Source organism: Saccostrea cucullata, unplaced genomic scaffold (genome assembly GCF_032062105.1).
Source record: "Saccostrea cucullata isolate Sc308-1 unplaced genomic scaffold, CSIRO_AGI_Scuc_v1 ctg200, whole genome shotgun sequence".
Taxonomy (NCBI): Eukaryota; Metazoa; Mollusca; class Bivalvia; order Ostreida; family Ostreidae; genus Saccostrea; species Saccostrea cuccullata.
This window is the reverse complement of record NW_026928357.1, coordinates 83,488-100,635: the sequence shown is the minus strand read 5'-3', so window position 1 is coordinate 100,635 and position 17,148 is coordinate 83,488. Positions and strand designations below refer to the sequence as shown.

At 33.4% G+C, this 17,148-nt stretch overlaps 1 protein-coding gene across 4 annotated transcripts in view; it reads left to right on the top strand.

The window, feature by feature from the left end:
- LOC134277321 (G-protein coupled receptor 54-like) overlaps positions 1–16,758 on the top strand; it is a 108,388-nt gene extending 91,630 nt beyond the window's left edge. The window contains exons 1-4 of one of the 4 annotated variants that reach the window (XM_062759653.1): positions 12,802–13,210; positions 14,682–14,834; positions 15,010–15,188; positions 16,306–16,465. In XM_062759653.1, coding sequence (XP_062615637.1) covers positions 12,919–13,210; positions 14,682–14,834; positions 15,010–15,188; positions 16,306–16,323 — 642 coding nt within the window. In that variant the 5' untranslated portion in view covers positions 12,802–12,918 and the 3' untranslated portion in view covers positions 16,324–16,465. Of the gene's footprint in view, positions 1–12,801; positions 13,211–14,681; positions 14,835–15,009; positions 15,189–16,301 lie in introns of those variants that run through there. The other 3 variants (XM_062759648.1, XM_062759652.1, XM_062759649.1) reach the window with 3 other exon arrangements.
- Positions 16,759–17,148: the final 390 nt, after the last annotated feature.

Below are 17,148 nucleotides of genomic sequence, written 5' to 3'. Positions count from 1 at the left end.
AAAATTGAAATCTTGGTTCTCAGGCCCGCGCGCATCCGTTTTGAGGTAGCCGCATTGCCGATTTTATTGTATTTTTGATAAAATAAAAAGTTGGTGTTGCGGAGACCAATCCGGGAAAAAAAATTCCGACCTCAATTGTTTCGTAGTTTAGTATTCAAATATCACTTCTGGTAGCCATTTACAATGAGATTTTTTGGCTACTTCGTTTGAAAATACATTCGAGGACATTACCTACGATGTTTACACGCTGTTAAGCAACGGATAAAGCAGAAATTTTGACCAGAAATGGAAAGTATATCTGTGATTTAAAAAATTATCTTTATGTTAAAAAAATTCGTAAATTAAAATTTAAAAAAATACCTCCCTCATCTACTTTATTGCCAATAAAATGAAAAATAAAATGCCGCCCTCCCGCATCTGTTTTGGAGAAAATTAGCCTGAGAACCAGGGAATTAAATTTAGATAGCCTTATTGTGATGTATTTTGTTTTTAATGCTAAGGTTACAGATAAGACATTTCAGTAAAAGTAAAGATATATCATGCTAGGATTTTGAAAAAAAAAACATTTATTTATAGTTGAATTTTATGTGAAGTTAGGTTATATGTATTTTTTCCACATTTAAGTGAGCACAAAGCGTTCTTAGCTAAAATCAGAAGTTACTTTACTTATTAAGTTCTTTCTTTACTAGTTAGTAGTTAATATTTAGTAAATTGGGTGTTTCTATTATACATAGGGATTGAGCATGAAAGTAAAATTTTCCCCAATTTATTTATTACTGTGTGTGGTTTCCCTTTTAAAATACACTTTAATTTTAATGGAAGGAAAGTTAAGATATGAAGAAGAGAAAGTTTAAGTCCATTTTTCCAAAGATTATTTCGTACTGAATGATTCATGTTTTCTGATTGTTTGTTCCAATGCTGCATTTACAAAGCCTCAGTTTGAATCTTGTTGACTTTTGATTGCAAAGAACATTCCAGCGTTATCCTTATAATTATGGGAAACTGTTTTTTGATTTTTATAGAAATTTTTTTTTCCAAAATGAGAAATTCTGAGATATATTCAGTGCTTAAATGAGTAGAGGAGGTGGTTTACATTTGTGAAACAGGTCAGAATTATTTGTGCAGCTGTTTTACAATATTCCAGCAGTTTTATTTATGAGCCACTAACACACACAACATATATCGTTTATACTTGCATATATGTCAAATATTCTGGCCCAAACCTCTCTATAACTTACCATTTACATGTATTTGTAAAATTTGAGTGCTTATATACAATAGAATTTTTTAAAATGTACAGTTAATTCTCGATAAACCGCCGCCTTCTGTAATTTAGAAATCATGGCGGTATAACGAATTTGGCGATGAATTGAATTTCTCATCTTTTAGAAAACAAGAAGAAGAGTTATCGTTCTTAGAAATACCATTTAGCGTTTCTAATCTTATTATTAATTAAATGTACATGTATATAAACACATATTTCTGATTGAAAATACTTCAAGTAATTTTTTTAATGTACAATTTTGCGAAAAAAAAATGTGTAGTTATGAAATAAAGACAAATATTTGTATATGAATGTAAATCTGCACATTCGATATTGAAAAAAAAAACATACTGGGTCGATCGTCGTGATATATTGCCGATAATAAGTAAAATGAATTCTTGAATATGTTCATTGTTTATGGTATCATTGTTGATGGAACGTTCACAATTTATACCGTATAATTATTTTTCCAGCAAACTTTGCACTGTTTAAAGCAGAGATCATCAAAATAATATCGTTATCGGCGAACTTTAACAACGACCGTGCGAAGCCATGAATAAATGATTATATTAAACAGAAAACAAAATAATTATAACAGTTCATGTTAAAATTATTGTTTATTTAATTCTTGTTTAATTACTTAATTGCATGTACCTTGTCTGCGTTTGCATGCTTTACAACAGGAATAGCGTCAACTAATTAGCCGCGCTTCACTGACCACATGCACCTGTGGCGGTATATCGAGATAATTGACACTTAAAAATGGACGTTTGTTGTGAAAACAGGGTGGCGGATGGCGGTATGCGAATTTGGCGTTATAAAGAGAATTTTATATAGCAGGAAAAACGTTCTTGGGAAATCATGGCGGTATTGCGAAAATGGCGATGAATCGAATGGCGATAATTCGAGAATTGACTGTATATTATTTATTGTGTTTATTCAAAAACTTTCAAAAAAGAGAATAATATTGAATCAGAAATTAGCAATTGATTTAGACCAAAAAAATTGCAGCACCTTATTAATCTTTCATTGGTTACCTCCTCCAGAACAATCTAAAAAAACATTAAATGAACCTATCTTTATGCAAGTATAATATGGTATGTCCATTTTTTTCAACAATATTCATCCATTAGTACAACAAAAAATTCATTTTTAGTGCTCAATCTTTAAAACCTTTTCACGATGTTTTATTGTGAAAATACGTTAGTACATAATTTTGGGAAAAAAGTGTAAGGCCATGTTGTCACAAATAAATAGGGGTTCTAAAAAAATATTCTACTTGACAAAGACCTATTTAACAATCTTTTTTAAGTGAGGCCAGGGTTTTAGTGTCACATACCATGTATGTACATGTAGTTGTCTACCATTTGATGTATACTTATTTGTTTTTCTTGAATCTTTAGACAAACATTTTGAAATTATATGAATATAGGAAAGTTTCTAGTTACCAGACATGATATCTTCAAACAAAGTTCATCAAGCAATATAACTGTTGTAGTTATATACTCTGAATGTAGTTAGCATACCATTGTATTATCTTAATTTCATTCATTTATGGAGTGGAATGATAACATAGTTATCACTGATTTGTGTAAATTTTTTTTTCATATCATTTCCTTTTGTTTTTGCTAGCGATATTAATACTAAGCATTGTTTTGATATTTATGATGTTTTAATGGGGACGTGGTTGAGCCTGAGAAATAGTTTATGTATGGAAGATAAGTGTGATACAATTGTTGATTTTTAAAATTATTTATCATTGTTTAATGCTGATTGAAATTATCTAGCTAAATAAGCTTGACACAAAATGAGGAGGCTGAAAGAAAGAGAAAAATAAATGGTGCCTAGACCAGGATGAAACTGGAATGTTTGGCACCATAGAACACTACCACTTGCATCCATTTTTAACATATTCCTTTTTGAATCACTATTCTTCTTTTTCTACCTCATACGTAATACATGTACTAGCTTAAAAACATAAACATTATGTGCAAGTTATCTTTTAACATATGCTCCTGTAAACACATTTAAGGCGTACAATTATACATGTATTAATAGTAAGTGAAGTAACATTTAAAAATTTGTCCCTTGAGGGATTGCTTTTTGTCAGTGTTAAAATATTTTGTGCCATAGCAGTCTGTTAGGTATGTAAAATCTGTTCTCTGTTAACAATTTGAATTATTTTAAGATTTTGTTTTGAAATCAAATTGACTTTCTGGGCAAAGTCACAGTAGCAATAACTCAGCCGTAGTACACAACACAATCACTCCCACAGAAAGGTCAAAGTTTAAAGTTCACCAGGGATATGTCAGTCACTGTGATAATTGTCTCCATATGGTGGGTGTTGACAATAAAAAAAAATTACCAACCAATTTATAATGTGTTTGTTTATTTTTTACTAGCAAGAATCCTTGGATGAAGGGGATTCAAGTTTGTTCTATTTAAGGACCAAACTTCGGTCCTATTCCAAGGGGAAATAATTAAGAAAAGGTGAAAATTGGGAAGAGTCATCAAAAAACCCTGCTCCTCGAAAATCACTGGTTCAGAAAAGATGAAATATGAAAGGTTCTTGATAAATAGTAAATTTTATTTTTGTTCAGATCCTGACCCACAGGGATAGGCTACTATTGACAGTCAAAGGAATTAACTGTAGGCAACTGTCTTACTATAGAACAAAAGGTCCAGGAGCCACATCTTTCACCTGGGCACTTAGGAAAAAGCAGAAAGCAGTTCAGTCTTGAAAAGTTTAAATATAACAAGAAGCACAGGGGCCACAACACTCACCTGAGCAAAAGCAAAAATGGGTTCAGTATTGAAAGTTCAAATACTAGTATAAAAGGGGGTATTTGAACAAGCTTAAATATACACTTCCTAAGGATGCTTTTGAATTAATTAAACAAATAATGGCTTTACTGTTTATAAGATGAAAATTTTGATATAGCCTTTATATTCCTTTGCATAACTACGATCCACTTTGATGGCTCTTCTCTATTCTCCTGGTCGGTCTTGATTTGAACAAATTGAAATCTACATTACCTTTTTTCTGCTTTTATATTGATGATAAATCATGGCTTTGCTGTTCTTGTGAAGAATTTTTATGATTTTTCCTATGTATTCCTACTTTAAACCTTGATCAGCCATTGTCACCTCACTCAACCCCTGGGGGTCATGATATGAACAAACTTGAATCTACAATACCCTAGAATGCTTCCATATGAATGTGACCAATCACAGCTTTGCTGTTCTTGAGAAGAATTTTTTTTTAAATTCTATGAAATTCTACTTCAAACTTTGATCACCCATAATGACTCCACCCTTGATTTGAACAAACTTAAATCTTAACTACCAGCGGATGCTTCCATATAACTATGAGCAATCATTGCTTTGCTGTTCTTGAGAAGATTTTTAAAGATTTTACCTAATGTATTCGTATATTAAAATTTGATACCCCGTTGTGGCCCAACCTTTCCACCGGGGGTCAAGATTTGAACAAATATGTATCTTCCTTACCAGAGGATGCTTCCACCTAAGTTTCATCCTTCCTGGCCCAGTGGTTCTTGAGAAGATTTTTAAAGATTTTATCTATTTTCCTGTGTTAAACTCTGATTCCCATTGTGTCTCACCTACCCCGGTCATGATTTGAATAAACTTGAATCTACGTATACATGTACTACATGAGGATGCTTCAACATGAGTTTCATCCTACTGCTTGCCGTGGCCTTCAACTCGACATTTCGATATATCGACGACGTATTGTCAATTAACAATGGTAATTTCCATTCTTATGTCGATACGATATATCTGTGTGCTTGAGATAAAAGATATCGCAGTCTGGGACATCTGTTTCATATTTGGAAATTTTACTTGAAAAAGACGTTAATGATAATCTAACAACCACGTAGTTCTATGATAAACATTATGACAATTTATGTTTGAGTCAAATGCTGACCGTCGTTTTTCATACTAATTGTAAGTTCATTATTTATACACTGAATTAACGACGGATTTTCCCGTTATTTCCCGATCATGACAAGGAACACACGGCGGATGCTCACTCCTCCATGGCGCCTGATCCCATCTCTGATATTTTTGAGGTCCATGTTTGCTCTGCTCCTATTTTGTATTCTTGTTTTTGGACTCTTGCTCTTGAATACTGTTCGTCATCTCCATATGTTTCACTGGCCTAGTGGTTCTTGAGAAGAAGATTTTCAAAAGTTGCCATTAATTTTTCCTATATTTATAATTATCCCTCCCCCCTTGGAAGAGGGTGTGGCCCTTCATTTGAATAAACTTGAACTATCTTTACCTATGGATATTTTGTGGCAAGTTTGGTTGAAATTGGTCCATTGGTTCTCGAGGAGAAGACGAAAATATGAAAAGTTTACGACGACAACAACAACAACGACATGTAAGTTATTTTTCAGGAATTCCTTAACATCTCCCCTTGAAGGAAGGCGTGGCGCTTCCTTTGAACAAATTTGAATCCCTTAACGCAAGGATTTATGTGACAAGTTTGGTCGAAATTGGAGCAGTGATTCTTTGGAAGAAAACAGAATTCAAAATGTGAAAAGTTTACAAAGACAACGACACAGACAACGGACCGATCAGTAATAAAAGCTCTTTTGAGCATTCGGCTCTGATGAGATGAAACACAACAGAAAAAGCAAAACATTATCAAAGCAGAAGCACACAAAATAGTCACAATGAGAGACAAATATATAAAAATAACATGCTACTCAGTCTTCGGAAATGCTAATAGATATTTGTGTTCGAAAACTAAATACGCTTTCGGTATTTTGATTATATGTAAGCGTTCATAGGGATCAAAGGCTGGTGATGATCTCCAGGGGTGTAACTTATGCCACTAAGTTACATTATCAAAACTTTACAATGCCTACCGTGTCAAATAGATTCTGCCAGCAAGTCACACATCACACCGCCCGTTGATTGCTCTGAAAATACAAGGGGAACTGAGTGACAGTGGCAAAAGGCGAGTTTCCAACGCCTTTAAATAACTGGAATCTGTGACAAGGGGAAGGAAAACCCCAACAGAAAACAACCGGTCTACTGGGTCCAAGGGGTTTTGCACAGGGTTAGCAACCCTGCCATGTAAAAAGACAATTGTTACAGAAACTCAAACAAGATTTTATCCAGACCTGAAATTCTGGAAGAGAAGGTTCCCCAAAAGAAAAACCAAGGAAATCGTGTGGTGAAATCTAGAGACGGAAGGAAACTATGAGGATGAAAATCCAGAAACAACAACATAGGAACTTGGAACGTAAGAATCATGTATGAAGCAGAGGAAACAACGCAAATTGTAGCAGAGATGAGAAAATGCTCGGCATAATTAAGTGAGACAAGTGTATGGCACGCCTAATTCACAAAAATGAGCAAAACATAGTTTCACAGTCGATAAACTTGGTTTATCGGTTGTAAACTTTAGTTTACGGACTGTAAACTATAGTTAACAACGTTAATCTATATTTTACATCTGTAAACCATAGTTAACGCGATAATCTATGTTTCACAACCGTAAACTATACTTAACACTGAAAACAATCATTTGCAATTGCAAAACATAGATTATCTGATAAATACAGTTTCACGATTGTAAACTATGGTTTACAACACTTAACTATAGTTAACGATCGTAAATTATAGTTTACAGACGTGAATATATGTTTAACAACAAAATCTATTATAAACGTTTTATTACAGACAGATAAACGTAGATTAGCATTCGTAAACTATAGTTAACAACCGTTAAATATAGTCTTACAGATGAAAACTATAGTTAACGGATTGTAAACTATAGTTCACGATTTGTAAACTATAGTTTACAGTCGATAAACCTAGTTTATCAATTGTTAAACTATATTTAGCACGCCAAATTCACAAAAATGAGCTAATCATAGTTTTACAGTCGATAAACTAAGTTTATCGATTGTAAACTATAGTTTACGGACTGTAAACTATAGTTAACAACGTTAATCTATATTTTATATGGCACGCCAAATTCACAAAAATGAGATAATCATAGTTTCACAAATGATAAACTAGGTTTATTGACTGTAAACTATAGTTTACAAACAGTAAACTATAGTAAACGATTCGTTAAGTATAGTTTTCATCTGTAAAACTATATTTAACGGTTGTTAACTATAGTTTACGAATGTTAATTTAAGTTTATCTGTCTGTAATAAAGCGTTAACAATAGATTTTGTTGATAAACATAGATTCACGTTTGTAAACTATAGTTTACAATCGTAAACTATAGTTAAGAGTTGTTAATCATAGTTTCACAAATTGTGAAACTATATTTATCAGATCGTTAACTATAGTTAACGGTTTGTAAACTATAGTTTACAAATTGTGAAACTGTATTTATCAGATAATCTATGTTTTGCAATCGCAAATGATTGTTTTCGCTGTTAAGTATAGTTTACGCCTGTGAAACATAGATTATCGCGTTAACTATGATTTACAGATGTGATATATAGATTAACGTTGTTAACTATAGTTTACGGTTTGTAAACTATAGTTTACAACCGATAAACCTAATTATCAATTGTGAAACTATGTTTATCTCATTTTTGTGAATTTGGCGTGCCATAGATAATCTATGTTTCACAACCGTAAACTATACTCAACACCAAAAATAATCATTTGCGATCGCTAAACATAGATTATCTGATAAATACAGTTTCACGATTTGTAAACTATGGTTTACAACTCTTAACTATAGTTAACGATCGTAAATCATAATTTACAGACGTGAATCTATGTTTATCAACAAAATCAATTGTTAACGTTTCATTACAGACAGATAAACTTAGATTAGCATTCGTAAACTATAGTTAACAACCGTTAAATATAGTTTTACAAATGAAAACTATACTTAACGAATCGTTAACTATAGTTTAGGGTTTGTTAACTATAGTTTACAGTTGATAAACCTAGTTTATCAATTGTGAAACTAGGTTTAGCTCATTTTTGTGAATTTGGCGTGCCATAGATATGGATTAAATCAGGACAGTGAAGATTAATTCAGGACAGTGCAGACTAGCTGACTACAGGCAAATTAATCCTCTATTCTGGATTGATTAATTGATTGTATATTGTTTAACGTCTCTCACTAGAATTTTTCACTCACATAGAAATGCCACCACTTGCCAGTGGAGAGCTGCGAATTTGTTTCATACTCGACACTTAGGGCCATTGAGCAGTGAAGAATCATTTTCGTTCCAGCACCTACTGCGACATGGAACCTCGGTTTATACGTACGGTCTCATCCGAAGGAGCGGTCGCCGCGTACGTCCCACAGTGGGATTTGAGCCCGCGACGTAAGAATCAACTTCTTACTTCGCAACGCTAGAGAAGACGCTATAACCACTGCGCCATGCGGGTGACTTCTGTACATGAAGAAAAATTTAAAGAAGTGGCACTGATGCTATTCAAAACAGCATGGGAAGCATTTATTGGATGGGATCAATGATCATAAAGGCATCACTTTAAACAAAACAAAAACAGATGCGCACAAATTTTATCCTATGCAATGCGCTAGCAAATAATGCATGCGGAGGAAGAAACAAAAGATGAGATCTACAACATACTTCAAAGTGTTATTGACACTTTGTTAGGGAAACAGTTGTTACCATCATGATGAATTTTTGAGTTAAGGTCTAACGCAAAAATTGGAAATGATAACACAGGATATGGCGAGATCGTGGGACAACATGGACGGGGCTAAATGAATGAAAATAATGAAAGATTCGCAAACGTTTGTGTATTCAGCAAACTACTTATTAAAGGCGGCACTTCAATAAGCACCACAAAATGCACAAAACCACCTAGGTATCACCAGACCAAATAACTGAAAACCAGATAGATCATATACATATATGCATCAAAAAGATCTTTGCAGGATACCAGGGTAAAACGGGCAGCAGATGTAGCCTCACATAACAGTTAACAGGAAGCATAAACCGAAGCTTTAAAAAATATGAAAACAGAAAGAAACTCTCAGAGAATCACATATAACACCAGGCTTCTCCAAATCCTACAGGAGTATGATAGCGGTGAAAACCAACTACCAAGCCCTTCTGGAAATAGGTGAACTAATAACAGTTGAAGATCATTGGAAAGGGATAAATGGTACCATCACCACCAGCTGTCATGAAATACTTGGAATCAAGTTACTCTTGGTTAGCGTTCGAAGTGGAAAGAGAGAGGTTTTTATGGTAAAACGTTTTTCTTGAATAAAATTGATTTCCTTCGTTGCTGGTATGGTTTTATCTGTTCCGCAACTTCAAAATGCGTTGGTGAAGGTCCGATTTGTAGATATTTGCTATATTAGGTAAAACTTGATTTTTTGCCGCAAGAGCGAAATTGTAGCAGTCCAAAAAGTTCATGTGCCTACAGTAGAATCGTTTTAATGACTTGTTAACATACAATCCAATGGACTGGCTCTCGAGAAGGTCCTCCGGACACTTGAGCTACTTCCTTATTGATCGACGAATTATTGCTGAACTACTGAATATTTTTTTTTCCTTTGGTAAGTAAAATAAAGTGGATGCTTCCATTCGAAAGGACTTTAGATTTACTTTATTTATAATTAAATGTAAAATTTGCCTCATGACGTGTAACACATAACTAGAAATCAGTTTTAGATTTAGAACGAAACAAAAGGTTTTTTCCTATATACAAAACACTACAGTAGGTATAGTTTGAAAACTTGAAAGGGTATAACTTTGGAAGAAGGTTTTCCAGCATTTGTAGCACTGTCTTCCGGAGAAGACACAACTTGTGCTGATTCTACTGAAATCCAAACCAGCAACCAGAAACAATATCGAAGATTTTGTTTTGTTAAAAATAGTCATATTTAGAACTTCTGGCGTTTTCTTTTCAGAATTGATCAGAATTATAGGGTTATCAAGGAGTCTTACTCTTGATGTCATTTATATCTAAGCAAATTGATTTCAGCAATTCTTAAATCATATTTACTTGTACTCACGAGCAACTATGGATTGAATATCTTGTGTGTACTCTCTTATAATAGAACATTGAAGGAAATATAAGTGTTTGCTCTTTCTGTCCTTTTGTCTTCTGTTTTTCAGCAAAACCTTTTTCCCTTCACATAACTTTTGAACAATAAGTGCTCTGACTGTTATATTTCATATGCGTATTGCTCGTGACTAGGCCTTTCTTTGCGTAACAATATTATATATTTCACCTTTTGACTTTGACCTTTGAGTTTCACCTATTTTTGTAATTTTTTAATCTTTAACCGTGATCATTTCGTTAGAACAGTTGTCACTAGAGCTTTTTTAGTTTCAGAAGAGTGTTCCTTGTGGTGGGTTGCTTGTCATAATGCATAATTTGTTCCCTACCCTGTAAATGTCCAAGAATAAAGATTTTAAAACGTATGAAGTAGTTTGAATACCTTAAACCAGAACCATCTGACTTAATTTTTCTAATTTGGAAAGTGGGCCAAATTTTCATGTTATTTCTGAAACAGTTGGATTGTTTTATGTCTAAGAGAAAAGAACTATGAATGTTGTGTTTCTTTAAACATTTAATATAATGCAGTAGTTTACATTCGCTGTCTCTAGCATCGATATGAGAAATGCCATTGATGGTTATACATGTATGTTGGAACCCCAACCACTCCATCTTATGTATTTTAATTTTAAAATCTGGAATCATTCTACATCTTTAAGTTGTTTGAATTGCGTGATTTTCAGGAGTAGGGAAAACGCTACTGTATTCAAAGAATAAATTGGGGCACGAATGTCATGAATGATTACAGAAGCTCACTGACGCCATCACGCCAAAGATTCAAATGATGTTCTTTTGACTGCGGAGTTTTTATCGGACTATTGAGTGTTGTCTAATAAGTCTCTACATTTACGGCAATAGTCTTAAATATTCCCAAACACCACTAAGCACTAAAAAGTCAACAACAAAAAAAAAAAACTAAGGTTAGTTTCATGTTGGTTCAAATCATTACCTGTAATGCAAGAATGAACCTCAAAAAGGAGTTCAACCTCAAACATAAGATACATTGAAATTTGTCGGGGCGGGGGATGGGGTGGGGTGGAAGGGGGCATCTTTGAAATTCTTCTCAAATAAGCAGCACATGATTAGTCATAGAGATATGCAAGCATCACCAGTGAAAATGAAAAAAAAATTTTACATCGCTTAAGAAAAAATGTAAAAATTTTACCAATCATTTTCCATAGGGTATTTCACACACGTAGAAGTATTATTGTCCCCCGCTTGAAAAGTGGGGGATATTAATTTGGGTCTGTCCGTCCGTCCGTCTTTCTGTAACGCTTTCGTTTCCACACGATATCTCGAGAACCCTTTGAGCTTTCGCAATGAAATTTTGCATAGCAACTCCCTATGGACTAAAGAGGAACCCTATTGATTTTGAGGTCAAAAGGTCAAAGGTCAAGGTAATAAATTAGCAAATTCTGTCTTTTATAACACTTTCGTCTCCGCGCGATATCTCAAGAACTCTTTGAGCTTTTGCACTGAAATTTTACATAACAACTCCCTGTGGCCGAAGGAAGGCCCCTATTGATTTTTAGGTCAAAAGGTCAAAGTTCAAGGTTGTAAATTTATACATTCTGTCTGTATGAAACACGATCATTTTCGGGCGATATTTCAAGAAGATTTTGAGCTTTTGCAATGTAATTTTATACCAAAAATCCCTAGGACCTCTCTCCCCCTCTCAAAGTGTCCCGCCCCGTTTGTTTTATTAGTATTTATTGTATTACATGTCGCTATTTTTAGCACAGGGGCATGAGGAGAGTTATTACGTGTAAAACAGCTTCTCAGTGGACTTTATATTCTTATTACATCTATTAGAACTGTTTGATAAAGGTTAAATTAGATATCATGCATTGTGTAAAATTTTGACAATATCGAATGTTAATATATACATGTATGTGACTTCATCTTTGCATATAATTGCCACTGGTTTAAAGCGGCTCCGTGGTCTAGTGGTATGTCTCTCGCTTCACATGTGAGAGGGCCTGGGTTAGCATCCCGGGCGAACTAAGATTTTTTTTTTTTCGAAATACTTTTTTTTTTTACTAAATGATAGTATTCATGTGAAATGAAAAATTTATGAGGTCTGGCTTGTACAAACTCATAAAATCATCATTACAGTGTGATAAATATTCCCTATAAAAAGAATCTCCTATACACATAATAAAGAATAAGCAATCAAACCTTTATATCCATATTGGTATATTTTATTTGCTTCAGTGCACATGTACTTGTATACATTTAATAATTCTACAAATTCAGTAAAGGGGGTTTGTAAACGCATGGCTTACTTTTTCCCTTAGCGGGGGACACAAATTCTCTGAATTAGCTTGTTCGGTGTAAGACTTTTGTACCATATCCTCGGCGGAAGTAATATTATGACGATACAGAGCCTACTGTATGCAGAAAACACAAACATCAGTATTGCATATTATCGAATGAATCTTTGTGCAAAATACGTCAAGTAAACCAATATCTTTAACAATTCTTTTATTGTTGAACAAATTAAGAAAGTTTACTTTAAATTTCATTTAAAGCAGTAAGTGCTAGTATTTGAAAAGTGTTATTATCGTCTCAAGACTCTCATAAATGCTAGAAAGATGAATAATTCCACAGCGATGAACGATACCATAACTGGGTTTGATTTTTCTACGGCCGCCATTATATTGATATTGATAGTTGTTGTTGGAGGTTTGGGGAATACTTTAACAATCTACGTTATATGCAGATACACAGTGAAATCAGTGACTATTATCTACATCTTCAGTCTGGCAGTAGCAGATCTCACTTTTTTAACTACAGGAGTGCCTTTAATTTTATCTACCCGCAATACCAATTTTCTGGTATTGTTTGATGACGCAGGGATGCTTTTTTTTCGCTTATTTTCAGTTTGTAAGTAATTTGATAATGAATGCGTTAGCGCGTTATGAAAATTTGTTTGCACATACCATTGCTCTTATGAGACTATATCTTTAAAAACATAATGATTCATTGCTTATATTTAATTTTTATTTAATCCTTGCCTTGACAGCAAATGTGAAATATATTTGAAAATCCCTTTATTATCCTTCAAGTACGTTACAGTTAATGGATTAGCCAATAGGGCTGTATCAATATATCGATATATCGATACGTATCGATATTCAAGAAAAATATCGTATCGAAAAGTAACTTCCAATACGTATCGGACAGACTTTTTTCCTTCAAATTCTGTGTAAAAGATGGGAATTTCAATCATCAAAGATTATTTTTTGACTTTTTTGAATTAAAACCTTCAATGATTATATAATTTCTAAGGAAATAACGCAGTTTTTATAATTTTTACAAAATACAAAGAGAAATTTTTTTGAACATGTTGATTTTACTGTCCTCAAAAGTTTTAATCGAAGTGTTATTTTTAAAGACAATGGGACAAGAACTTTAAAATAGATAATAAAACACTGAAATTGTTATAAAATATATGCATTAAAATGATGTAGAAGCCTTTACTGATGGACTTGTTTCAGAATCCAATAAATCGCATATCGCTTTAAAAAATATTGTATCGTATCGTATCGAAATTTTTGGCTCAATACACAGCCCTATTAGCCAATGCAACAGCGTCTGTTCAACGTAAGCGTGACGTCAAAATAAAACGCATGCTTTAACCTTTTGACCCCCGGTCAGTGTTAAAGTGATTTGAATGCCTTATTGATTTCCACACATTTGGTATGCAAAATACACTTGTAAAGTAAATATAGGAATATGCACATTTATGTATACGTACCTAAAACTTATGCTTATTTGTGATTAAGAAGCCTCTCTTTTAAATACCCTAAACTATACTATGTACCAGAAGAATCCCCATAGTGACAATGGCCCCGATAGGACTGGAATGTGTACCTATAATATGCATTAATTACGACAAAAATTATGAAATGGAAAGTTTGATCGTTTTGCTGCTCAAATATTGGTAGATCAATCTCCCTTTATTCAAAGCAATATTTGTTTTTTTGCAATGTTTCTTTATCAAATTATGTTACAAGTTAAAAAAAAATCCTACGTTCGAGTCGATAACTTGGTTAACTTGGACCCAAACTAACGCATTTTAAGAAAACTTTTTAAAATACGCGATTTTTTAAAAACTTCTTTGTAATAAAGCATTAAAATATTTTCCAAAGCAATAGATAGTTTTAGAAGGACTCACAACAAAAACTGTATTGTACATGCATATAGATAGATAATGACACAACTGCAAAATTGTATTCCGAAAAGGAGAGCTAAGTCTGTCTTTGTTGAATTCACAATTTTTAAAAAAGAATTAGTCTTTTCATGAGGACAAAAACGTGGAAAATGAATAAGAGCATAATATTTCTGCACACAGTAGTAATTTTTACACAGGCAACGCTGCACGTGACTTGTTGGACATTGATGGCGATGACCATTGACAGATACCTGGCCATTGTGTATCCGGTAAAATCATTGAAATGGAGGACAACGAAAACATCAGTAAAGGTCTCCATAGGAGTGTGGATTGGTGAGAAAAATTGTTTATAACATAAAGAATTTAGACAATCGTTTACCACAAGACTATTCATATTAAGACGCTTAATTTCACATAATAAATATAACGAGAAAAAATTTATTGTAAAATATAAAGGTAAATTAAAAAGAACATGTACAAAATACAACACATTTTTTATCTGTTGTAGTGTCTGGTTTGTTGTCGTTGCCAACTGCATTCCCCTACACACCTGACTCGGACGTCTTAGATGCGGTCGCGGTCTACATCTTTTTGACGTCATTCGGAATTCCTCTGCTTGTTATCATAATTTGTTACGTGAAAATTATCAGTTTCATACATAAAAGAAACAAGGAGATGCTTCTAAAGGTATATCAAATAATGTTTCTTTCATACATCTATATGTGTATAAGGATGCCCATTTCAACCAATAAACCGATTAACAGGTCTGAACGAAAGTAGTCGGTAAAACAAATCTTTCAGAATTGCTACAGTCGCTCGCATGTCGTTTGTTTAGAGTGTCTGCTCTAGTGTCGTGGAGTAAGGAGTTGATCCTTTTGTCGCTTGTTCGAATCCCTGTGTGGGACGTGGAGACTGATTCTTCGGATGAGACTGTATAAACCGAGGTCTCGTGTCACAGTATGTACAGGCACGAAAAAGAACCCTCACTGCTCACTGCCTCACTGCTCAACGCTGAGTTCCGAGTATAGGTCAAAATTTGCAGCTCTCCAACTGCAAGTAGTGGCGTCTCCATGTGTGTGAAAAATTCTCGATAGGGATGTTAAACAATAAACAAACAAACAAAGAAAACGGATACTTTTGTGTAAAAGTTTCATAAGTTGATATAAAACACGTTCATTCCAAAGTTGATATGAAGTCCATTTTGATTAAACTTGCAAAGTTATTGCACCTGTAAAGATCCACCAGGAACCTTTCATTGACAAACAGTTGAAAAACTATAACTACATCTAAAATATTTCCAAAAATATGCTAGTATATAAATATAGGCATTTATTATTTCTTTTTTCTTTTTAAAAAGTATTTGTCCCCAAGAAAGGTATTTTTAATGATCTCATCCTAAAGTTGAGCACTAAAGTCGGGTATTAAACTTTCATTTTTTTTTTTTCATGATCGCCTACTTAAGAATATTATAAAGACATTTTAAGATTGAAGGTATATTTAACCTGTGACGAAAGGTGACCTTTCTTCGTATTCATTAGATTCCTAACAACTATTAAAATCCCGTCATTTTTTCATTTAAATTACCTGTAAAATACCCCGGTAATTATTCAATGTTGTTCAAAGAGCTTTAAAAATCGTCATTACACAAGATACAGTAGGAACATTTGTACTTGATTCGCGATCGCTCCGTCATTTTTGTGGAAATTTTTTGCACACCTAAATATTAGCTGGTAAAGGATTCATAGTCTTCTTATTTTAGATATCGGAAAAAGAAAGTAACATGATTATTTGTTTTGTTAGACAGGGGGAACAAATACTATGAAGAAAACCAGAAGAGTGGTAAAGATGGTGGCTGTTTTAATTCTCGTGTTTGCTTTTTCATGGGCTCCGATGCAAGTTCTAGCCATGTTGAGGAATATAGATCCCAATTTTACAAATTCTTTACAGTTTCATGTAATTAAAAATATTGCATGCATTTTAGCGTATGCTAATTCTTCCATAAATCCCTTTGTATATGCGTTTATGAATATGAAAATAAGAAAAGCTTTGGCAAGTAAATTAAGAATAAAGCCTGCTCCTAATTTGACCAAAGCTACATTGTAACTGCTGAAAAGTGTATTTTCTTTGTTCATGTTTACACACATACCCGGTGCCTGTATATAATTAAAAGTCTCCATTATGCAGAATAAATGTTATTCAGTTGTACAGAAAATATAAAAGTGAAATATTTTCATGATAAAACCTAACAGTGGTCATGTATGGCAGATTAAGTCCTATTGAGAATGAGTGAAAGATTTTATTTTTTAATTCTTTATTTATTTTACACAATCTGTTTCACAATTCATAATACAAAATTTAATATATTACAGATTGGTTTTTGAGAGAGAGAGAGAGAGAGAGAGAGAGAGAGAGAGAGAGAGAGAGAGAGAAGAGAGAGAGAGAGAGAGAGAGAGGAGAAAGAGTGAAAGAAAGAAAGAGAGAGAGGGAGAGTTTGCATGTTTTAAAATTCCTTTACATAAATAAGTTTTTTTTCATTTAATAACATTTTATGAAAACATTTGATTCCACAGATTCCAGTTGGTGTCAAACATCTCTCTGTCACCATTCTTATATGCTAAATATTTTTGAGTTTCATAAAAAAGTTTAA